Below are 15883 nucleotides of genomic sequence, written 5' to 3' on the forward strand. Positions count from 1 at the left end.
AGGTCACATTCCTACAAGTTTATGCAGCTTAATGATTAACTATATTCACCTGGCCACCTTGCCTTTTATGTACCAAATAGGGTATATTTAGTGTTTTAGAGGTCTAGGTTTGCTTAGAGGAGAAAACTAGCTCCAAACTGCATAAGAACTGAATAGTTAGGATTCAAAATGTACACAGTTAAGCTCTTTCTTTTTATTGTCCCTCTAGTTATTTCCTCCAGCACTGATCAAGACTATTCATCATATGATACTGTATCTCCAGAGCCAAAATTAAGATTTGCTATGTTAGATGATGTAAAAATTTTAGCGAATGGTCTCCTTCAGTTGGGGCATGGTCTCAAAGACTTTGTCCACAAGACTAAGGGCCAAATTAATGACATATTTCAAAAACTTAACATATTTGATAAGTCTTTTTATGATCTATCACTGCAAACCAATGAGATCAAAGAAGAAGAAAAGGAACTCAGAATCACCACATCCAAACTACAAGTCAAAAATGAAGAAGTGAAGAATATGTCACTTGAACTCAACTCGAAACTTGAAAGCCTCTTAGAAGAAAAAATTCTACTTCAACAAAAAGTGAGATATTTGGAGGAGCAATTAACTAATTTAATTCAAAATCGACCTGAAATTCAGGAACACCCAGAAGTAACTTCACTTAAAGTAAGTAAAAACCAAAGAGGGTTCATGATTATATTTTCAGTGTGGATCTTTTTAAAAAATAATTCTAAGACATGCTATTTGATAATCTGTTGTAAAAAATGCTCTCAAGGAAAAACCCTGGAGAAAATAAAACTTTCCACTGTGATTTCAAGTTGGTTTTTGTTTCCCCAAAATTATATATGAAAACAGCTTTCCATTTCATACAAAAACTACAAATCAGTTAAGTAATAAAATTTAGAACACTAAATTATTACAGCATTGCAAATTACTGGAGACATACAGAAAGTTAAAGAAACTTAAATTTAAAACCACTCTTCCATGTTTAAAATAGTTAAAAGTAATACAGTAAATGGTAAAGTTTTATTCCTATTAAAATACTGTTGTTTTTTTCGAGTAGTAGTTTGAAGTTCAAAAACTTCAAATTTTAAAGATGGTACATTTCAAATAAAACATAAGAACAAAAGCATGTACTATCTGAAAGAAGTATGCAAATATCGGCAAATTATTGCCAATATTCATTTTTTAAATCTACCATTAGTTTAAAAAATTAGATTATGATAATCTGTAATAGAAAATTAAAAAAGTAAACTTCTAATCTAACAAAAAGAGGAAGGAAGGAAAGGAGGGAGAGGAGGAAGGAAGGAGGAAGGAAGGAAGAGAAGAAGGGAAGGAGGGAGGAAGGAAAAAAGGAGACGGAGGCAGGGTGGGAGGGAGAGAGGGGAGGAAAAGAGAAAGGGAGGAGAAAGATGGAAAAAAGGCAAGGGAGGCAGGAAGGGAGGTGGAAAAAGAAAGAAGCATTTAACCAACCTTACAATCTATGTCCAGACTTTTGTAGAACAACAAGATAATAGCATCAAAGACCTTCTCCAGACCGTGGAAGAACAATATAGGCAATTAAACCAACAACACAACCAAATAAAAGAAATAGAAAATCAGGTAAGTCAATATTTTAATGGTATGTCTAGTCATTTATATAAAATTTAGGTTTATAAAAACACTGAACTCTAAAATTATTTAAAAGCTTTAACTGGAGAGTGAATAAAATGATAACATCAACATAATTGTTAAGATTGTAGGCTCTGAAGCAAAAAAAAACCAGCCAGTATCTGGGTTTGAACCCTGGCTCTAAAACTTACTGTGTGACCTGGAATAAATTACTTAACCTCTTTGAGTTTCCCTATATATCTTAAGAAGATAATAACAGTACCTATCTTATGTACCTATCTTATAGGATTTTTTTTATTTTATATGATTATTGTGAGAAAAAAATGAATTGATTCATGTGAAGTATATCCTCACAGTAGCAGCCAGAGTGATCTTAACAAAATCTAAATTAGATCATGTCTCTCTTTACTCAAAACCCCTCATTGGTTCCCATTTCATACCAAGAAAAGAAAAAACCAAATCCACTGCCGTTGAGTCAATTCCAATTCACAGTGACCATATAGGACAGAGCAGAACTGTCCCATAGAGTTTCCAAGGAAAGCCTGGTGGATTTGAACTGCCGACCTTTTTGTTAGCAGCTGTGGCTCTTAACCACCACATCACCAGGGTTTCCATCTCACTCATAGTGGCCCCTAAAACCCAAAATACCCCGATTCTTTATTACCTCACTGACTTCATTTCCTCTACTCTAGTCATACTGGCCTCCTCACTGTTACTCAAACACATCGAACATGCTAAAACATCAGGGTCTTTGCCCTTGTTCCCTCTGTAATGCTTTTCTCCTTGATATCTGCATGGCTCACTCTTTCATTTTCTTCCGGTCTTTATCAAATTCTGTCTTTAGGTCTTTATACAATTCTCAGTGGACCCTTCCCAGGTCACACAATCAAAACTCACAACCCTCTACTCCCATTCTCAAACTATCTCCTTCACTACTTTCTATTACTGCTTAACACTTATCCCTATTTAACATGATATGTATCTTAATTATTTATGTTGTCTGTCTCTGAACTAGAATGTAAGCTCCATCCATACAGCGATAGGGTACTATTATTTTTATTGTAAGAAACTGTACAACTTGATGATTACTAATCTATAATGTAAACAACTGGCTCAGTGAGAGGAGTACTTGTTTAGAATAAAGCTATGCTAGAATATAAACATTTCAATACATAATATAATATTTTTAAAAATATTAGTGGTACTCTTAAATGGCCACTCAGGAGGATTCAAAATATACTACAGACTCAAGAGAAGTTGGTAAAAATTTACTCCAAAGAACTGTAAAAGAAATATTATTATCAATTTCTACTATCATTCTATGTCTCTCAATAATTTTATGACTTACAGCTTCGCTATGAGTCGGAATCGACTCAACAGGAGTGGGTTACAGTGGGTTGGTTAGCTTCAGTAGGCAATACCAATGGTCCAAAGAAGGATTTTTGACAACTATTTTTGATTTCCATAATTTCTTTCTTCTCATATATGTTCTTTCTAAACCGTTTTTTATATACCTTTTATTATGATTAAATGAACCTGATCAAAAAAGCAGCCTGTCACTATTTTAAAGTGATATATTCTGTGTAATGATAAAATACAAAAGAAATAAAAATGAATTTCTGAATTTGAAGATGCCTTAGCTCATTTGCTCCAACTTCCTCATATGAAATTAAGAAACCAAAATTCTAAAAAATTAAGCAACTTCAAGATCATGCAATTACTTAGTAGAAAAGACTAGTACACAGAAACTGAACTTTACAACAGACCCCTATGAATTAAAATGATTTAGGACCTAGGAAATGCCATCTATGCCATGCATTTCATGGGGCTGAGAATAAAACCTGTAACTGAGAATTATTAAATTTAAAATCTGCCTGTTAATATAATATTAAATATATTATATTTCTATAAATAATTTATTTAATCTATTGGAAACCCTGGTGGCATAGTGGTTAAGTGCTACAGCTGCTAACCAAAGGGTCAGCAGTTCAAATCCGCCAGGTGCTCCTTGGAAACTCTATGGGGCAGTTCGACTCTGTCCTATAGGGTCACTGTGAGCCGGAATCAACTTGACAGCACTGGGTTTTACTGTTAAATATATTCTAATCATATAAATGAACGGAATTTAAAAACATTCTGAGCAAAGCAAAGTTTCCGCTTTTGGCCTCGTTTGCTTTTTGCCAGGTCTCTGTTTTCTGTCTTCCTGTTTTTTTTTTAATTCATTAAATAATGCGCTGATTTTGAGAACAGGTAATCTGTACAGTCTAACATTGTTTATCCCTCTTAACTTCAAAAACAACAATGTATTGTGAACTGAAAGACAAGATGTATACAGAATGTACTTTGAATATCCTTACTCAGATTTCCCCTAATAGTATATTATTCACTGTCATTTTTTAAAGTACGTTTATATCTTTTTATCAGCTGAAAAAGACTGGTATTCAAGAACCCTCAGAAAAGTCTGTTCCTTCCAAGCCAAGAGCACCAAGAACTCCTTCTCTTCAGTTGAATGAAACAAAAAATGTAGAACATGATGGTAAGATAGTTCAGTGGTTTTCCTTTCTGAAGCTACTAAGTATCATTAAAAATATTTTTCCCTGTCCTTGACATTTCCATCAAAAATACCTATTCTCAGGGTCTGTTCTAAACTGAAAGAAAGTAAAGAGGCATAACACCCAAATACAATGTGCAATCTAGATTAGATCCAGAGTTTTAAAAAAAAGCATAAAACACATTCTTAAAACAATCACGGAAATATGAATGTGGACTTTCTATTATATAATATGGAATTATTATTAATTTTTTAAAATGTGATAACTGTACTACAGTTACACAGGAGAATAACCTCATGGTTAAGAGATGCATGGTGAAATATTTCAGGGGTAAAAGGTCATAATGTTTGCAAATTACTTTCAAATGCCACAGCAAAATACATGTTTGTTGTGTGTGTGTTTATAAAGCAAATATGGGAAAATACTAACAATTGTTGAATAGATAAAAAGAATATGGGATTCTCATCAACATTTCTTTGCACTTTCATATTTGCTTGAAAATTTTCCTAAGGAAAAAAAACACTGAAGGAACAAAATCTCCATTCCCAACCAAACCTCAGCAAAAATGACATTCTCAAAACACATTTATTTCTTATGCAATTCATACAGGAAAAAATGTTCTGTTTTCTCCACATACGTTCACTCTTTTCACGTATCACCTGTTGACTACCTGCTATGTGCTAAGCTCTATACTAATATCTCGTATGTGGTATTTTTCCACTGTAGATTTTTCCTATGTCTAGCAAAAAAAAAATGAGTTTAAAATTCTCATGTGTCACTTTTCTTAAAAGAAGTAAGTTCGGTTTTTAATAAATATTTCAATATTCTTTATAGGGCATGCCATATACAATAAAAATGGTTTTATATAAACATTACTGGAAAAGGCTACATTCTAGCACAATTTCATAAAATGTCAAATAAAATCTCAACCTCTAAAGGCATCCTTATTACTATACCTTATATAGTAATATTTTGTTGTTTCTAGGCATTCCTGTCGATTGTACCACCATTTACAACAGAGGTGAACATAAAAGTGGCATTTATGCTATTAGACCCAGCAGCTCTCAAGTTTTTAATGTCTACTGTGACGTTAAATCAGGTAAAATCAGCCTAAGGAGAAAATGGACAGTAGTTAGTTCAAGTTACCATCTATTAGCAAGAATAATCTTGCTATCTTTGATCTGAATTTATACAGAATGAGTATATGAGTATTAATATGGTACAGATACAGTACTTATATTTGTCTTATGTGCTTATTCACGCATTTATTCATTCTCCCACCTCCTTCCATAAAACAATCTGAAAAAACTATTGTCAATAAATTTACTAAGACAAAATTCATTAGTTGTCCTTCACTTATTTACAACCATAATAAAAAAAATAAGATGCTATTTCCATAACAACATTAATAAGCCACCTTGTAGTGCCATCAATTAAAAATATACCAAAAAAAAAAAAAACAGTATTTTTTACATTTGTCAACATCAATCTACTCTACTAAAAATATACAATTTCATTCATCTTATTCAGGTAGCTCATGGACATTAATTCAGCAACGAATAGATGGATCACAAAACTTCAATGAAACTTGGGAGAACTACAAACATGGTTTTGGGAGGCTTGATGGTAAAGTGACTTCATTCATTCATTTGCTGACTGGATAGCTAAAAATGGTGGTACAGTGGTTAAGAGTTTGGCTCTCAACCAAAAGTCTGGCGGTTCAAATCCACCAGCCGCTCCTTGGAAACTCTATGGGGCAGTTCTACTCTGTCCCATAGGGTCGTTATGAGTCGGAATCGACTTGGTGGCAACGAGTTTGGTTTGGTTTACTATGGACCAGGTGCTGGGAATGCAGCAATGAACAAGAAACAGTCCCACCTTCAGTCCCAACACATTTGTTAGTAATTGCACTTATTACAACTATTATTTGAATTATACTAATCACAATTACATATCTGGTCTTAATTGTACTTATTACAATTTAATTCAATGGTTTATAATTATCATAATTGTACTTCTTAGAGTCACTCTGAGTTGGAATTGATTCAACGGCAGTGGGTTTTTTTTTTTTTAATACTTATTAAAGACAATTTTGATTAACTGCTTTGTGCCTTTATAAGTTACAAGTACTATTAATGAGCTACGAAGAGATCCCTAGCACTAGGCACTCTACTCTCTTACTAACATTTTAGATAATCAATTATTTGGAGATTGGAAGAGGCTAGGAAACGGTCAGATATACATAATATTTAAATTTCAATTATTTATTATAAATGTATATCAAAGAATGTGTGGTTTAAAATAAATTAGTTAACTCAATACAAATTATTCCACTTTGACCACAAAATAAATAAGATAAAAAAACAAAATAAGTGAAATAAAAATAAGTTGTTTAAAATCCAAAAAGCCCATTATAAATAATAATGTACACCCACCCACTGCCGTTGAGTTGATTCTGACTCATAGCGACCCTATAGGACAAAGTAGAACTGCTCCATAAAGTTTCCAAGGAGTGCCTGGTGGATTCGAACTGCCAACCTCTTGGTTAGCAGCTGCAGCACTTAACCACTACGCCACCAGGGTTTCCAATAATGTACAAGTACTTGCTTATTAAGTGCAAAAAAATCATTATATCAAATTGCTAAATCCTCAGTACTATTCGATCATGTAAAATTTTTTGTATTCACTACTAGTTAAATCCTTACCTAAAAGATATACTAAGTGAAAAGTTTTGTAGCTCCAAATCTTCTAAGATTAAGAGTAATCCAGGAATAAAAAGCTGACAGTCAAGTTCAGAGCACTACTTTACTTCAAAAAGGAAAGTAAGCTCTTTTTATTTGCACTTACCAGCAGTCCTTAAAAAAAGAATCTTCCTACTCAGTATCAATAAGGCAAAATTTACTTTTCTTTTTCATTAAATACTTTATTTTAAAAAAAAGATTGTGGTAATTAAAGAGATCTATTTGTATTTGTTTTGTTTTTAATTCCAAATGATTTTAAAAAAGCAGAGAAAGTTATTAAGAACCATGCTTTTTAATTAAAAAAATTTTTTTTAATGTATCACTTTCCCTTTTTGCAAAGAAAACAAACCAATCAAGGAAATAACAAGGCCAACCTTATATCTGAGGAAAATGACATTAGTCTCACCTAAGTTTCTTGGACTATTTAACAAATCTCTTGGCGGAACTTGAGTATTTTATGAATAGCTGATAGTAAAGCCAATGCATTAAAAGGACTTACAAATGAGATGTTACTCTACCAATGGCCAAATCTAAAAATATCTACTATAGTAGTCTAATACGTTTCACATGTGAAACATGTCCCCTAATCTCCATTTTAGAAAGGAATAATCAGACATTAGGCAGGTTTATTACATTTTTAACATTTTTGTGCATTTATGTATCATCAATAAAATTGTTTAAGAAACATTTTAAGAGACTCAAAGAACTGTCAGTAAACCACCTGAAGTTAACAATGGACTGATTTTTTTAAATTTTCATTCCAGGAGAATTTTGGCTGGGCCTAGAAAAGATATACTCCATAGTGAAGCAATCCAACTACATTTTACGAATTGAGTTAGAAGACTGGAAAGACAACAAGTATTATGTTGAATATTCTTTTCACTTGGGAAATCATGAAACCAACTACACGTTACACTTAGTTGAGATTATTGGCAACATTCCCAATGCACTCCCAGAACACAAAGATTTGGTATTTTCTACGTGCGATCACAAAGCAAAAGGATACCTCGACTGTCCGGAAAGTTATACAGGTATTTTTTTTTTCCTAATATCAATACTTTACTTTCATACCTTCAAAATATTTCCATAGAATGTCAACTTTTTAAAATTTGCATCTCAAATAAACATTTTTATAGGTAAAAAATCTCTTAATCATCATCACAAAATTGTTAATTTGATTCTAGTTTAGCTGGGTATTTTACCTCTAATACTCCCCAGATATTCTATTTTGGTAAACAGCAAAGCTTTACAGGTTATTTAATATTGGCATGTACCATTTACAACACTGTCATATTTATAAGAAATAAAGATACATTCATGAAGAAATCTAACAGTAACTACATATGAATTTGTGTCTTAAACTGCATATCTATCTTCTATAGGAGGTTGGTGGTGGCACAATGTATGCAGAGAAAACAATCTAAATGGTAAATATATCAAAACAAGAGCAAAAACTAAGCCAGAGAAGAGAAGAGGAATATGTTGGAAGTCTCAAAATGGAAGGTTATACTCTATCAAATCAACCAAAATGCTGATCCACCCAACACATTTAGAAAGCTTTGAAGGAACTGAGGCATATAAAAAACCAACAAATTAAACTCATCCCAAGTTACTGTGGCTCAATAATCTGATATTAAATCCATAAGAGAAAGTTTCAGAAATAGATTTTTTATTTTAAAGCCTTTATCAATTTATTCTAAGATTAAACATATCATCACTTCAAGGAAAACCATTTACCTTCCTATATCAAAATTTTATATCATTTGCTCAAATATTTTGTGATGTGGGAATGATATGGGAATCCATTTTTGATGGTTACAATCTAAATTATTAACCAATGAGTAAATTTTAAATAACTTTTTTAAAATAATAAAAACGTACAAAGAAACTTTTAATTTTAAAAGTCATCATGTGGGATAATTTTACAACTTCTGGTTTTAAAAAACAAGTTTTCTTGTTAGAATTCTAAACTTGAATAAAGAATTGGTAATTTAAAGTCTGTAATTTTATTAATTGCAAAATGAAAATTCAATCAGTTCAAAGAACATGTGAATATCTGTAATATGAATTTTAAAAGTGATGCCTCATTTTGCTACAAAATAATTTGAAGTGATAAGCTTTGTTTATAAAGCCAAATGAAGCAGGATGAAACACTGTACTGAAATAGGTTCACTGCTTTTTTAAACAAATGCAGATTATGATTATTAAGTCATATTGACTTTAATATCGGGTATCACTACATCCACGTATTTGTTAACTTATCTATACTATGTGCATTTTATGTATTTTAACACTTAATACTGTGAAAACAAATAACTTTAAAGGGATCATGCCAGAATAAAATAAGAATTAATGTATTTACACTATCAAGTAAATGTTAAATAATAATTTATTTCCATGGTGCAAGCTTAATACTTTTGTGCAGGTTTTCAAGTAGAATTAAAAATCATAACAAGTTACTAAATGTTTAAATTGATAAACATGTATGTATGATGTTTTAAAATTCAATAAATGAAAACTTAGTCTCCTGAATTATAGAAGTTTAAATTTAGTTTTCTTTATTGGCGACACAATATGATTAAATTATTTGTAACTTATTATTTATAACTTAATAATCCCAAATATTAGATACAAATTTTCTGATCATAATATCACTTGTCATTACTGATTTTTAAACCATTTTTTGAAACAGCTACCAATAAGAAACAAAATTTTGAATTAAACCTAGGTCTTAAAGGATCTTAAAAGATATATTGCCTGAAGTTATACAGTGATTCACCTTGGATCAATAAATAGTACTATTATATGATACATATGCCACAGATATATTTTATATATCTATCACATATCACATATAGATAGATGGCACTCCTTGGAAACTCTATGGGGCAGTTCTACTCTGTCCTGTAGGGTTGCTATGAGTCAGAATCGACTCGACGGCACTGGGTATCACATATAGAAAAGAAATACGTATGATCTATGCAGATCATATATAAATAATATTTTGTTCTAGAAAAGTACAAAAGAATAAAGGCAAGAATAGGCTATGGTTTTCAGAGCCATCACCCTAGCTGTCAAAATTTATACTGACTTTTTAGAGCCGGAATGCCAATATGGTTTTTCTTCCTAAAAAAATTGGCACCTTTCAAATGCAGAATAATTATTTAATACAAAACTTACTGTTTTTCATTTTCTTCTAATTCGCACATTGTAGATTTTGTTTTGTTCCTTTTAAGAGTACTAACTGTTCTTCCGTATAAAGCTCGGATTGAGATAATTCGGTAGAGAAAGAGAAAGGTCTTTCTTCTTTTATGGTTCACAAAACTGTTCCCTCTGTCCTTACTAGTTTGCCAAAAGTGTTCTAATTTCACCACTAACTCACAGCTGTCAAATCTAATAGCCTTTTCTCAGCCCACATTCCCTTTGACCTCTCTACTACTTACTAATGACAATATCCTTTTCTCAAACTTGAACTTCATCTTGCTTCCATAATACTACTACACTATCCTCAGAAATCTGTAGCTCTGTTCTTTCCTTCTATTTAACATTGTTGGCCAATGCACAATCTTTAATTACTTCTTCTACTCTGACCCTCAGGAATTTAGTCTATTCTCATGAAATCATCTATTTTCCATGAATAAAGCTGCCAAACCTACGTATTTCTACCAGATCTCACTCCAGTTCCCCTTCTTACACTGCCTACCTACCATATCCCCTTTGATATCCTATAGTTTCCTCGAATTCAAACTCTGCTCTAGTATCTCATAACAAACTCATCAGCCCCTTATTGCCTCTCCTGGCCCACCCCCTCCACCCTCTCTCACACTCTTCTCCTTTTTTATATCCATTATAAAGATGGGTAGACTTCCAGTCACAAAAGCCTGAAAACTGAGAGACACCTCTGGCTTTTCACTTTTGTAAACCATCTCTGCTGTATCATAAGCCAAGTCCAACACGATCTTCCTTTGAAACAGTTCTTAATCCTAGAAGCTTTACTTCCATCTCTACTCCCAAAAACCTGTATCTTTAACTCAAATCCTGGATTATCTGAAAGTCCCTGCCTGGCCTCCTAATTTTATGTCTCTCTCCCCTCAAAATTCCTAAAACATATTTACAATAACTGCATGCTATTCTGACCTGCGCCTTTCAAACGTGTCTACTGAAGAGGCAGTAACAGCTGAGGAAAATGAAAACTTATCTTTCTTGGTTCTAGAGTAATAAGCTGAAATGGCTCGTCATAAGCACAAATTTCTTTTATAATCCTATCTAAATCTTACAATCATATCTTAAAATTGCATGTAAATTGTGTTTTCTACTCTACAAATCTATCTCTCTTCATATAAAAATTATTTCCCACCAGAATCTTCTAAAAAGTGACGCTCCTGGAAGGTGTGTCATGGTTAATTATGGACCTGTATTTCCCACACACAGCTGTGCCCTCACACAAACCTGTACCCCAATTAGAAGGGTATAGGCCTACAAAACAAAACCCACATCCCTTCCAGATACTCAAGGGTCTCAGTCCTCTGACCCTAAATTATTTCTTTAACCATTCCTCACCTTACACACTCTACTCTCATCAAAATGGTCTACATTTAAATATCCCCTATATACTTTCCTAATGCCATTTCACTTACCTGGCATGCCTCCTCAGACCTTTCTGCTTGGCTTGGTCCTATTCATACTTTAAAGTACAGTCAGTCTCATTTTTCCTACAAATATCCTAGTAAATTGTGGCTGCTTCCACTGAAATCTAGCAGAATTACTGTCTGTGCCCCTCAAGTGTCCCTTAACAACTGAAGAAAAGACAGAAAATTAGTCTGACAAATCTTAAGAGTAAAAATTCTTAAAAAATAATAAGAAAAACTCCAAGAGCATCAAGGATGGTTAATCTACTTGATTAATTTCTATACCAAGAGTTTACTCTGAACCAGTGTGCTTTTTACTAAGAACAAGTATACTCATTTCTTATCTCAGTGTCACTTATAGTATAATCTATTTATACACTCTGTCATCCTAGAATCAGCATGTTTTCATGTTTGCATCTTTTTTTCTTAATGGATAACTTATGGAAATCAATTCATTCACTCATTAATAAAAAATCTACTCTAAGTACCTACTATTTACCCCCTTTATAAAACCTATTCCAAATTTGTATTCTTACATATCCTACCTTATGTTTTAGAATAATCAAATTTCCTTGGGTTTTTTTTTTTTTACATCACTAGCGTTCACAGAAAATTACACTGATCTATGTATCACTAAGTGATCATCCAACATAGCAGTTTTGAAAACAGAAAAGAAAATGACCAAACAGTTGGCCCTTTTATCACAGTCCAATGTGTCCTCATGGCAAACCAACTAGGGCAAAATTACTCAATTGCTGTAAAATGTGTAGTTCAAAGTCACGAAAGCAGGATTAAAAATCTCCCATAATACGTCTTCATAAAATGTTGTTTCAATGACTTTTAAAAAATATAAAATAGAAAAGAACCAAGTATTTCATTTACAAATAAAAGATGTTTTTATAAATTTATAAGCTTAGCCCTAGGAACAGTACCACATCAAACAAAAGAATCTGGTATATTTGAAAGAGTATGGAACAATAAACATATAAGGTTTTGGCTGCATATCTTCAAATAAGCAACCAAGTCTCTGTGGCCACACCCAATACATGGAAATAATAGTAATAACAACAACCACCACCTTGCTAAATTCATTTCATGGGGTTCTTGTAATTATCAACTCAGATGATGTAATTGAATGTTACTAAGAACTGCAAAGTTCTAAATGAATATGCATACTTCTAAAAACTGGATCTTGGGTATCAGTCTTCTAATTCTTTTTAGACTGAGTAAACAATCTGTACAAACACTTCTACCTGAAAACACTATAATCCTCAGGATAGCCAAAAACCAGTTGCACTCAAGTCAGTTCTAACTTATGGCGACCCCATGTGTGTCAATGTAGTACTGTGTTACACAGGGTTTTCGATGGCTGATTTTTCTTAAGTAGATTGCCAGGCCTTTCCCTCAAGGCACTCCTGGAGGAACTCATCAAATGTCCAATCTTTCAATTAGTACCCAAGTGCCTTAAACATCTGCTCCACCCTGAGACTCCTAGTTCTCAGGATAACTAATTACCATCAAGTCCATTCCAACTCATAGTGACCCTATATGTCAGAGTAGAGATATACCATAGGGTTTCTAGGGCTGAATTCTTTATGGACGCAGACTGCCACATCTTTTTCCCACAGAGCACCTGGTGAATTCAAATCGCAGACTTTTTCATTAGTAGCCGAGAACTTAAGCACTGTGCCAGGAAAAAAAAAAAAAAGGAGGGCTCCTTAGTTCTCAGGATAGGAGAACAAAACCGCTCTCCTCACAATCTGCTCCTATTTCTGAAACTTTACTCCTTCCTCTGAGAGTGAAAGATAACACTTCATCATCTTCAAATGTAAACCCCTAACTAAAGTCTAGTCGGTGGCTATGTTAAAATTTAGGAAGCAGCGCTTTCAAGAATTTTAGCAGTTAAATTAAACTAGAACCAATTAGACAAATAAAAACCCAAGGTATATAAAAAAAAAAAAATTTTTTTTTTTTTAATATATATCTGAGGCAAAACCAAAAACAGCAGTGTATGTGGCAGCAGCTGAGAAATCTATGAAAACTAAAAATAAACAGAAAGACCAATACTCTCTAAATCAGAAGATCATAATCTTGAATGCGGGGGGGAGAAAAAACTCCTTAATTATTCCTAATACTCAAATAATCAAAATCTGCACTTCATTAAATTATGAATGTATAAAACTAACCAGCAGTATTACGAGTATATGAGATTTTGTCATTAACAGAAATCACACATATCTTTATATACAACAGTCATGCACCTAACAGAAGGATTTGGTCTATCTATTGCAGATATCTCAAAATACTGTTCATGTTAATTATTTAGAAAATATTTTTTAGACCTGCAGCTAGATTTTGTTATTTCATTAATAAAGAAACACATATATCACGCCTTTGTTTAATATTTTGTTAATTGTAATTCAATTAATTAATTTATTTTATTATCTTATAATTTTATTTTATGCATTTAAAAACATTACTCTAAACAGAAGATCATAATTCACATGATTGCCAAAGGGTACCCTGGCATCAAAAAAAATTATGAACTCCAGCTCCAAAAGGAAACCTACCATCATATAATAATTTAGTTTAAGAAATATGAATTACATGGCTTTCATGTCATAATAAAAAAAAAAGTATATATTTATTTGGTCTGATTGACAAGCTGTTCTTAGAAACAAAATTTTGGAAAAACATTCTATCAGTGCATAAAATAACTTTATGAAACTACCTCAAAAGAAAGGTGATACAGAATAAAATTATGCAGAGATCATAAAACATTTCAAATGTTATTGCAGTTAATATTTTTAAAGTCCTCATCTGTGAGAGATACATATTAAAGGATTTACAGGTGATATGAAGTCTAGGCTTTACTTTAAAATAATACAAAGAAGAAACAGGGAAAGCAATAAATGGAACAAGAATGACAATGAGGATTAATTAAACCATTCTCTCTATTTCTGTACATGTTTGTAAGTTTCCATAATAAGCTGAAAACTACACGCAGATTAATTCACACATCATAGATTTACTGAGGATCATCAGGAGATGTATGGAGCATACTCCCAACTGCTAAAGCCCAAAGCACAATCAACTGCATCCTTTCATTTCGTTCCTCTCCATGACGGTTACCAGCTCTGACCCACTAGATTCATTCTTACATTCTTAGTAATGCCATATTTGCCAGAAACATCTTTCAAACAACTGGACAGAAAAACAAAGATACAAAAGTTCAATAGGTGATTCCAACTCAGGCTACTGTTGTCTAAGAAGCTAACCCAAGAAATAACAATAATGCCAAGAATATTATGTGCTCTGTTTCTATATTTTAACAGAGCTCTTAAGCACTAGATGTCAATAAAACACGTAAGTATTTGCTCAATTAAATGTACCTTGATCTTCTACAACTAAAATGAGCAGTGGTGGTCAAGTAACAATTTAGAACACAAGTGACATTACACACATTCTTTCAGATGGTTTCGAATATTCAGTATAGGATGTTTTTTCCACCAAGAAAGGACTCTTAATTTCATTATTTTAACATAACAGAAGCGCTAGTATTTTTCTATGATACTCTGATAGCGTAAGTAAGTATTCCCTTGGTAAAACAAACACTTGATGTAAATAAACCTCACCTGTTTAGCACATTACATAATGTCATTCATTTCCTAATTGCTAGAAGCTACCATTTACCTGTGTATCCTCACATACCCCAATGAAGGATTTAAAAATATCAAGTCCCTCCCGCATTAATGCTATATAAGTTAACAACCAAGTATGGAGAAAAAAAGAAAAAGATAGGATTTGTTATTTAAATGTGAAAATCTCTAACTTTAGCTATAGTTTAACAGCAAATTAAAAAACATGTCTTTGAACAAATAGGTAAGTGGTAACTTTGGTGAAGGGTAAGACAGTACACAACACTGGGGAAGCCAGCACAACCTATATAAGGCAAGGTCACGGAAGCCCCACAGACACATCCAAACTCCTTGAGGGACCTAATTGCTGGGATGAGGACTGTGGGGACCATGGTCTCGGGGAACATCTAGCTCAACTGGCATAACATAGTTTATAAAGAAAATGTTCTACATTCCACTTTGGTGAGTAGCGTCTGGGGACTTAAAAGCCTCTGAGTGGCCATCTAAGATACTCCACTGGTCTCACCCCTTTGGGAGCAAGGAAGAATGAGGAAAACTAAAGATACAAGGGAAAGATTAGTCCAAAGGATTAATGGACCACATCTACCATGGCCTCTACCAAACTGAGTCCAATACAGCTAGATGGTGCCTGGCTACCATCACTGACTGCTCTGACAGGGATCACAATAGAGGGTCCCGAATAGAGCTGGAGAAAA

At 33.0% G+C, this 15883-nt stretch overlaps 2 protein-coding genes across 6 annotated transcripts in view; one reads left to right on the forward strand and one right to left on the reverse strand.

Moving 5' to 3' along the window:
- The window catches only part of DOCK7 (dedicator of cytokinesis 7), a 271583-nt gene that overhangs the window by 157824 nt on the left and 97876 nt on the right, over window positions 1-15883 (reverse strand). The window lies entirely within an intron of this gene.
- On the forward strand, window positions 169-8498 carry ANGPTL3 (angiopoietin like 3). Its single transcript, XM_049879691.1, has 7 exons — window positions 169-663; window positions 1489-1599; window positions 4033-4144; window positions 5146-5259; window positions 5691-5786; window positions 7666-7932; window positions 8284-8498. Exons 1-7 carry the CDS (start codon window positions 169-171, stop codon window positions 8496-8498), a joined length of 1410 nt encoding a protein of 469 aa, XP_049735648.1.

The sequence above is a fragment of the Elephas maximus genome, chromosome 3, assembly GCF_024166365.1.
Source record: "Elephas maximus indicus isolate mEleMax1 chromosome 3, mEleMax1 primary haplotype, whole genome shotgun sequence".
NCBI classification, from domain to species: Eukaryota; Metazoa; Chordata; class Mammalia; order Proboscidea; family Elephantidae; genus Elephas; species Elephas maximus.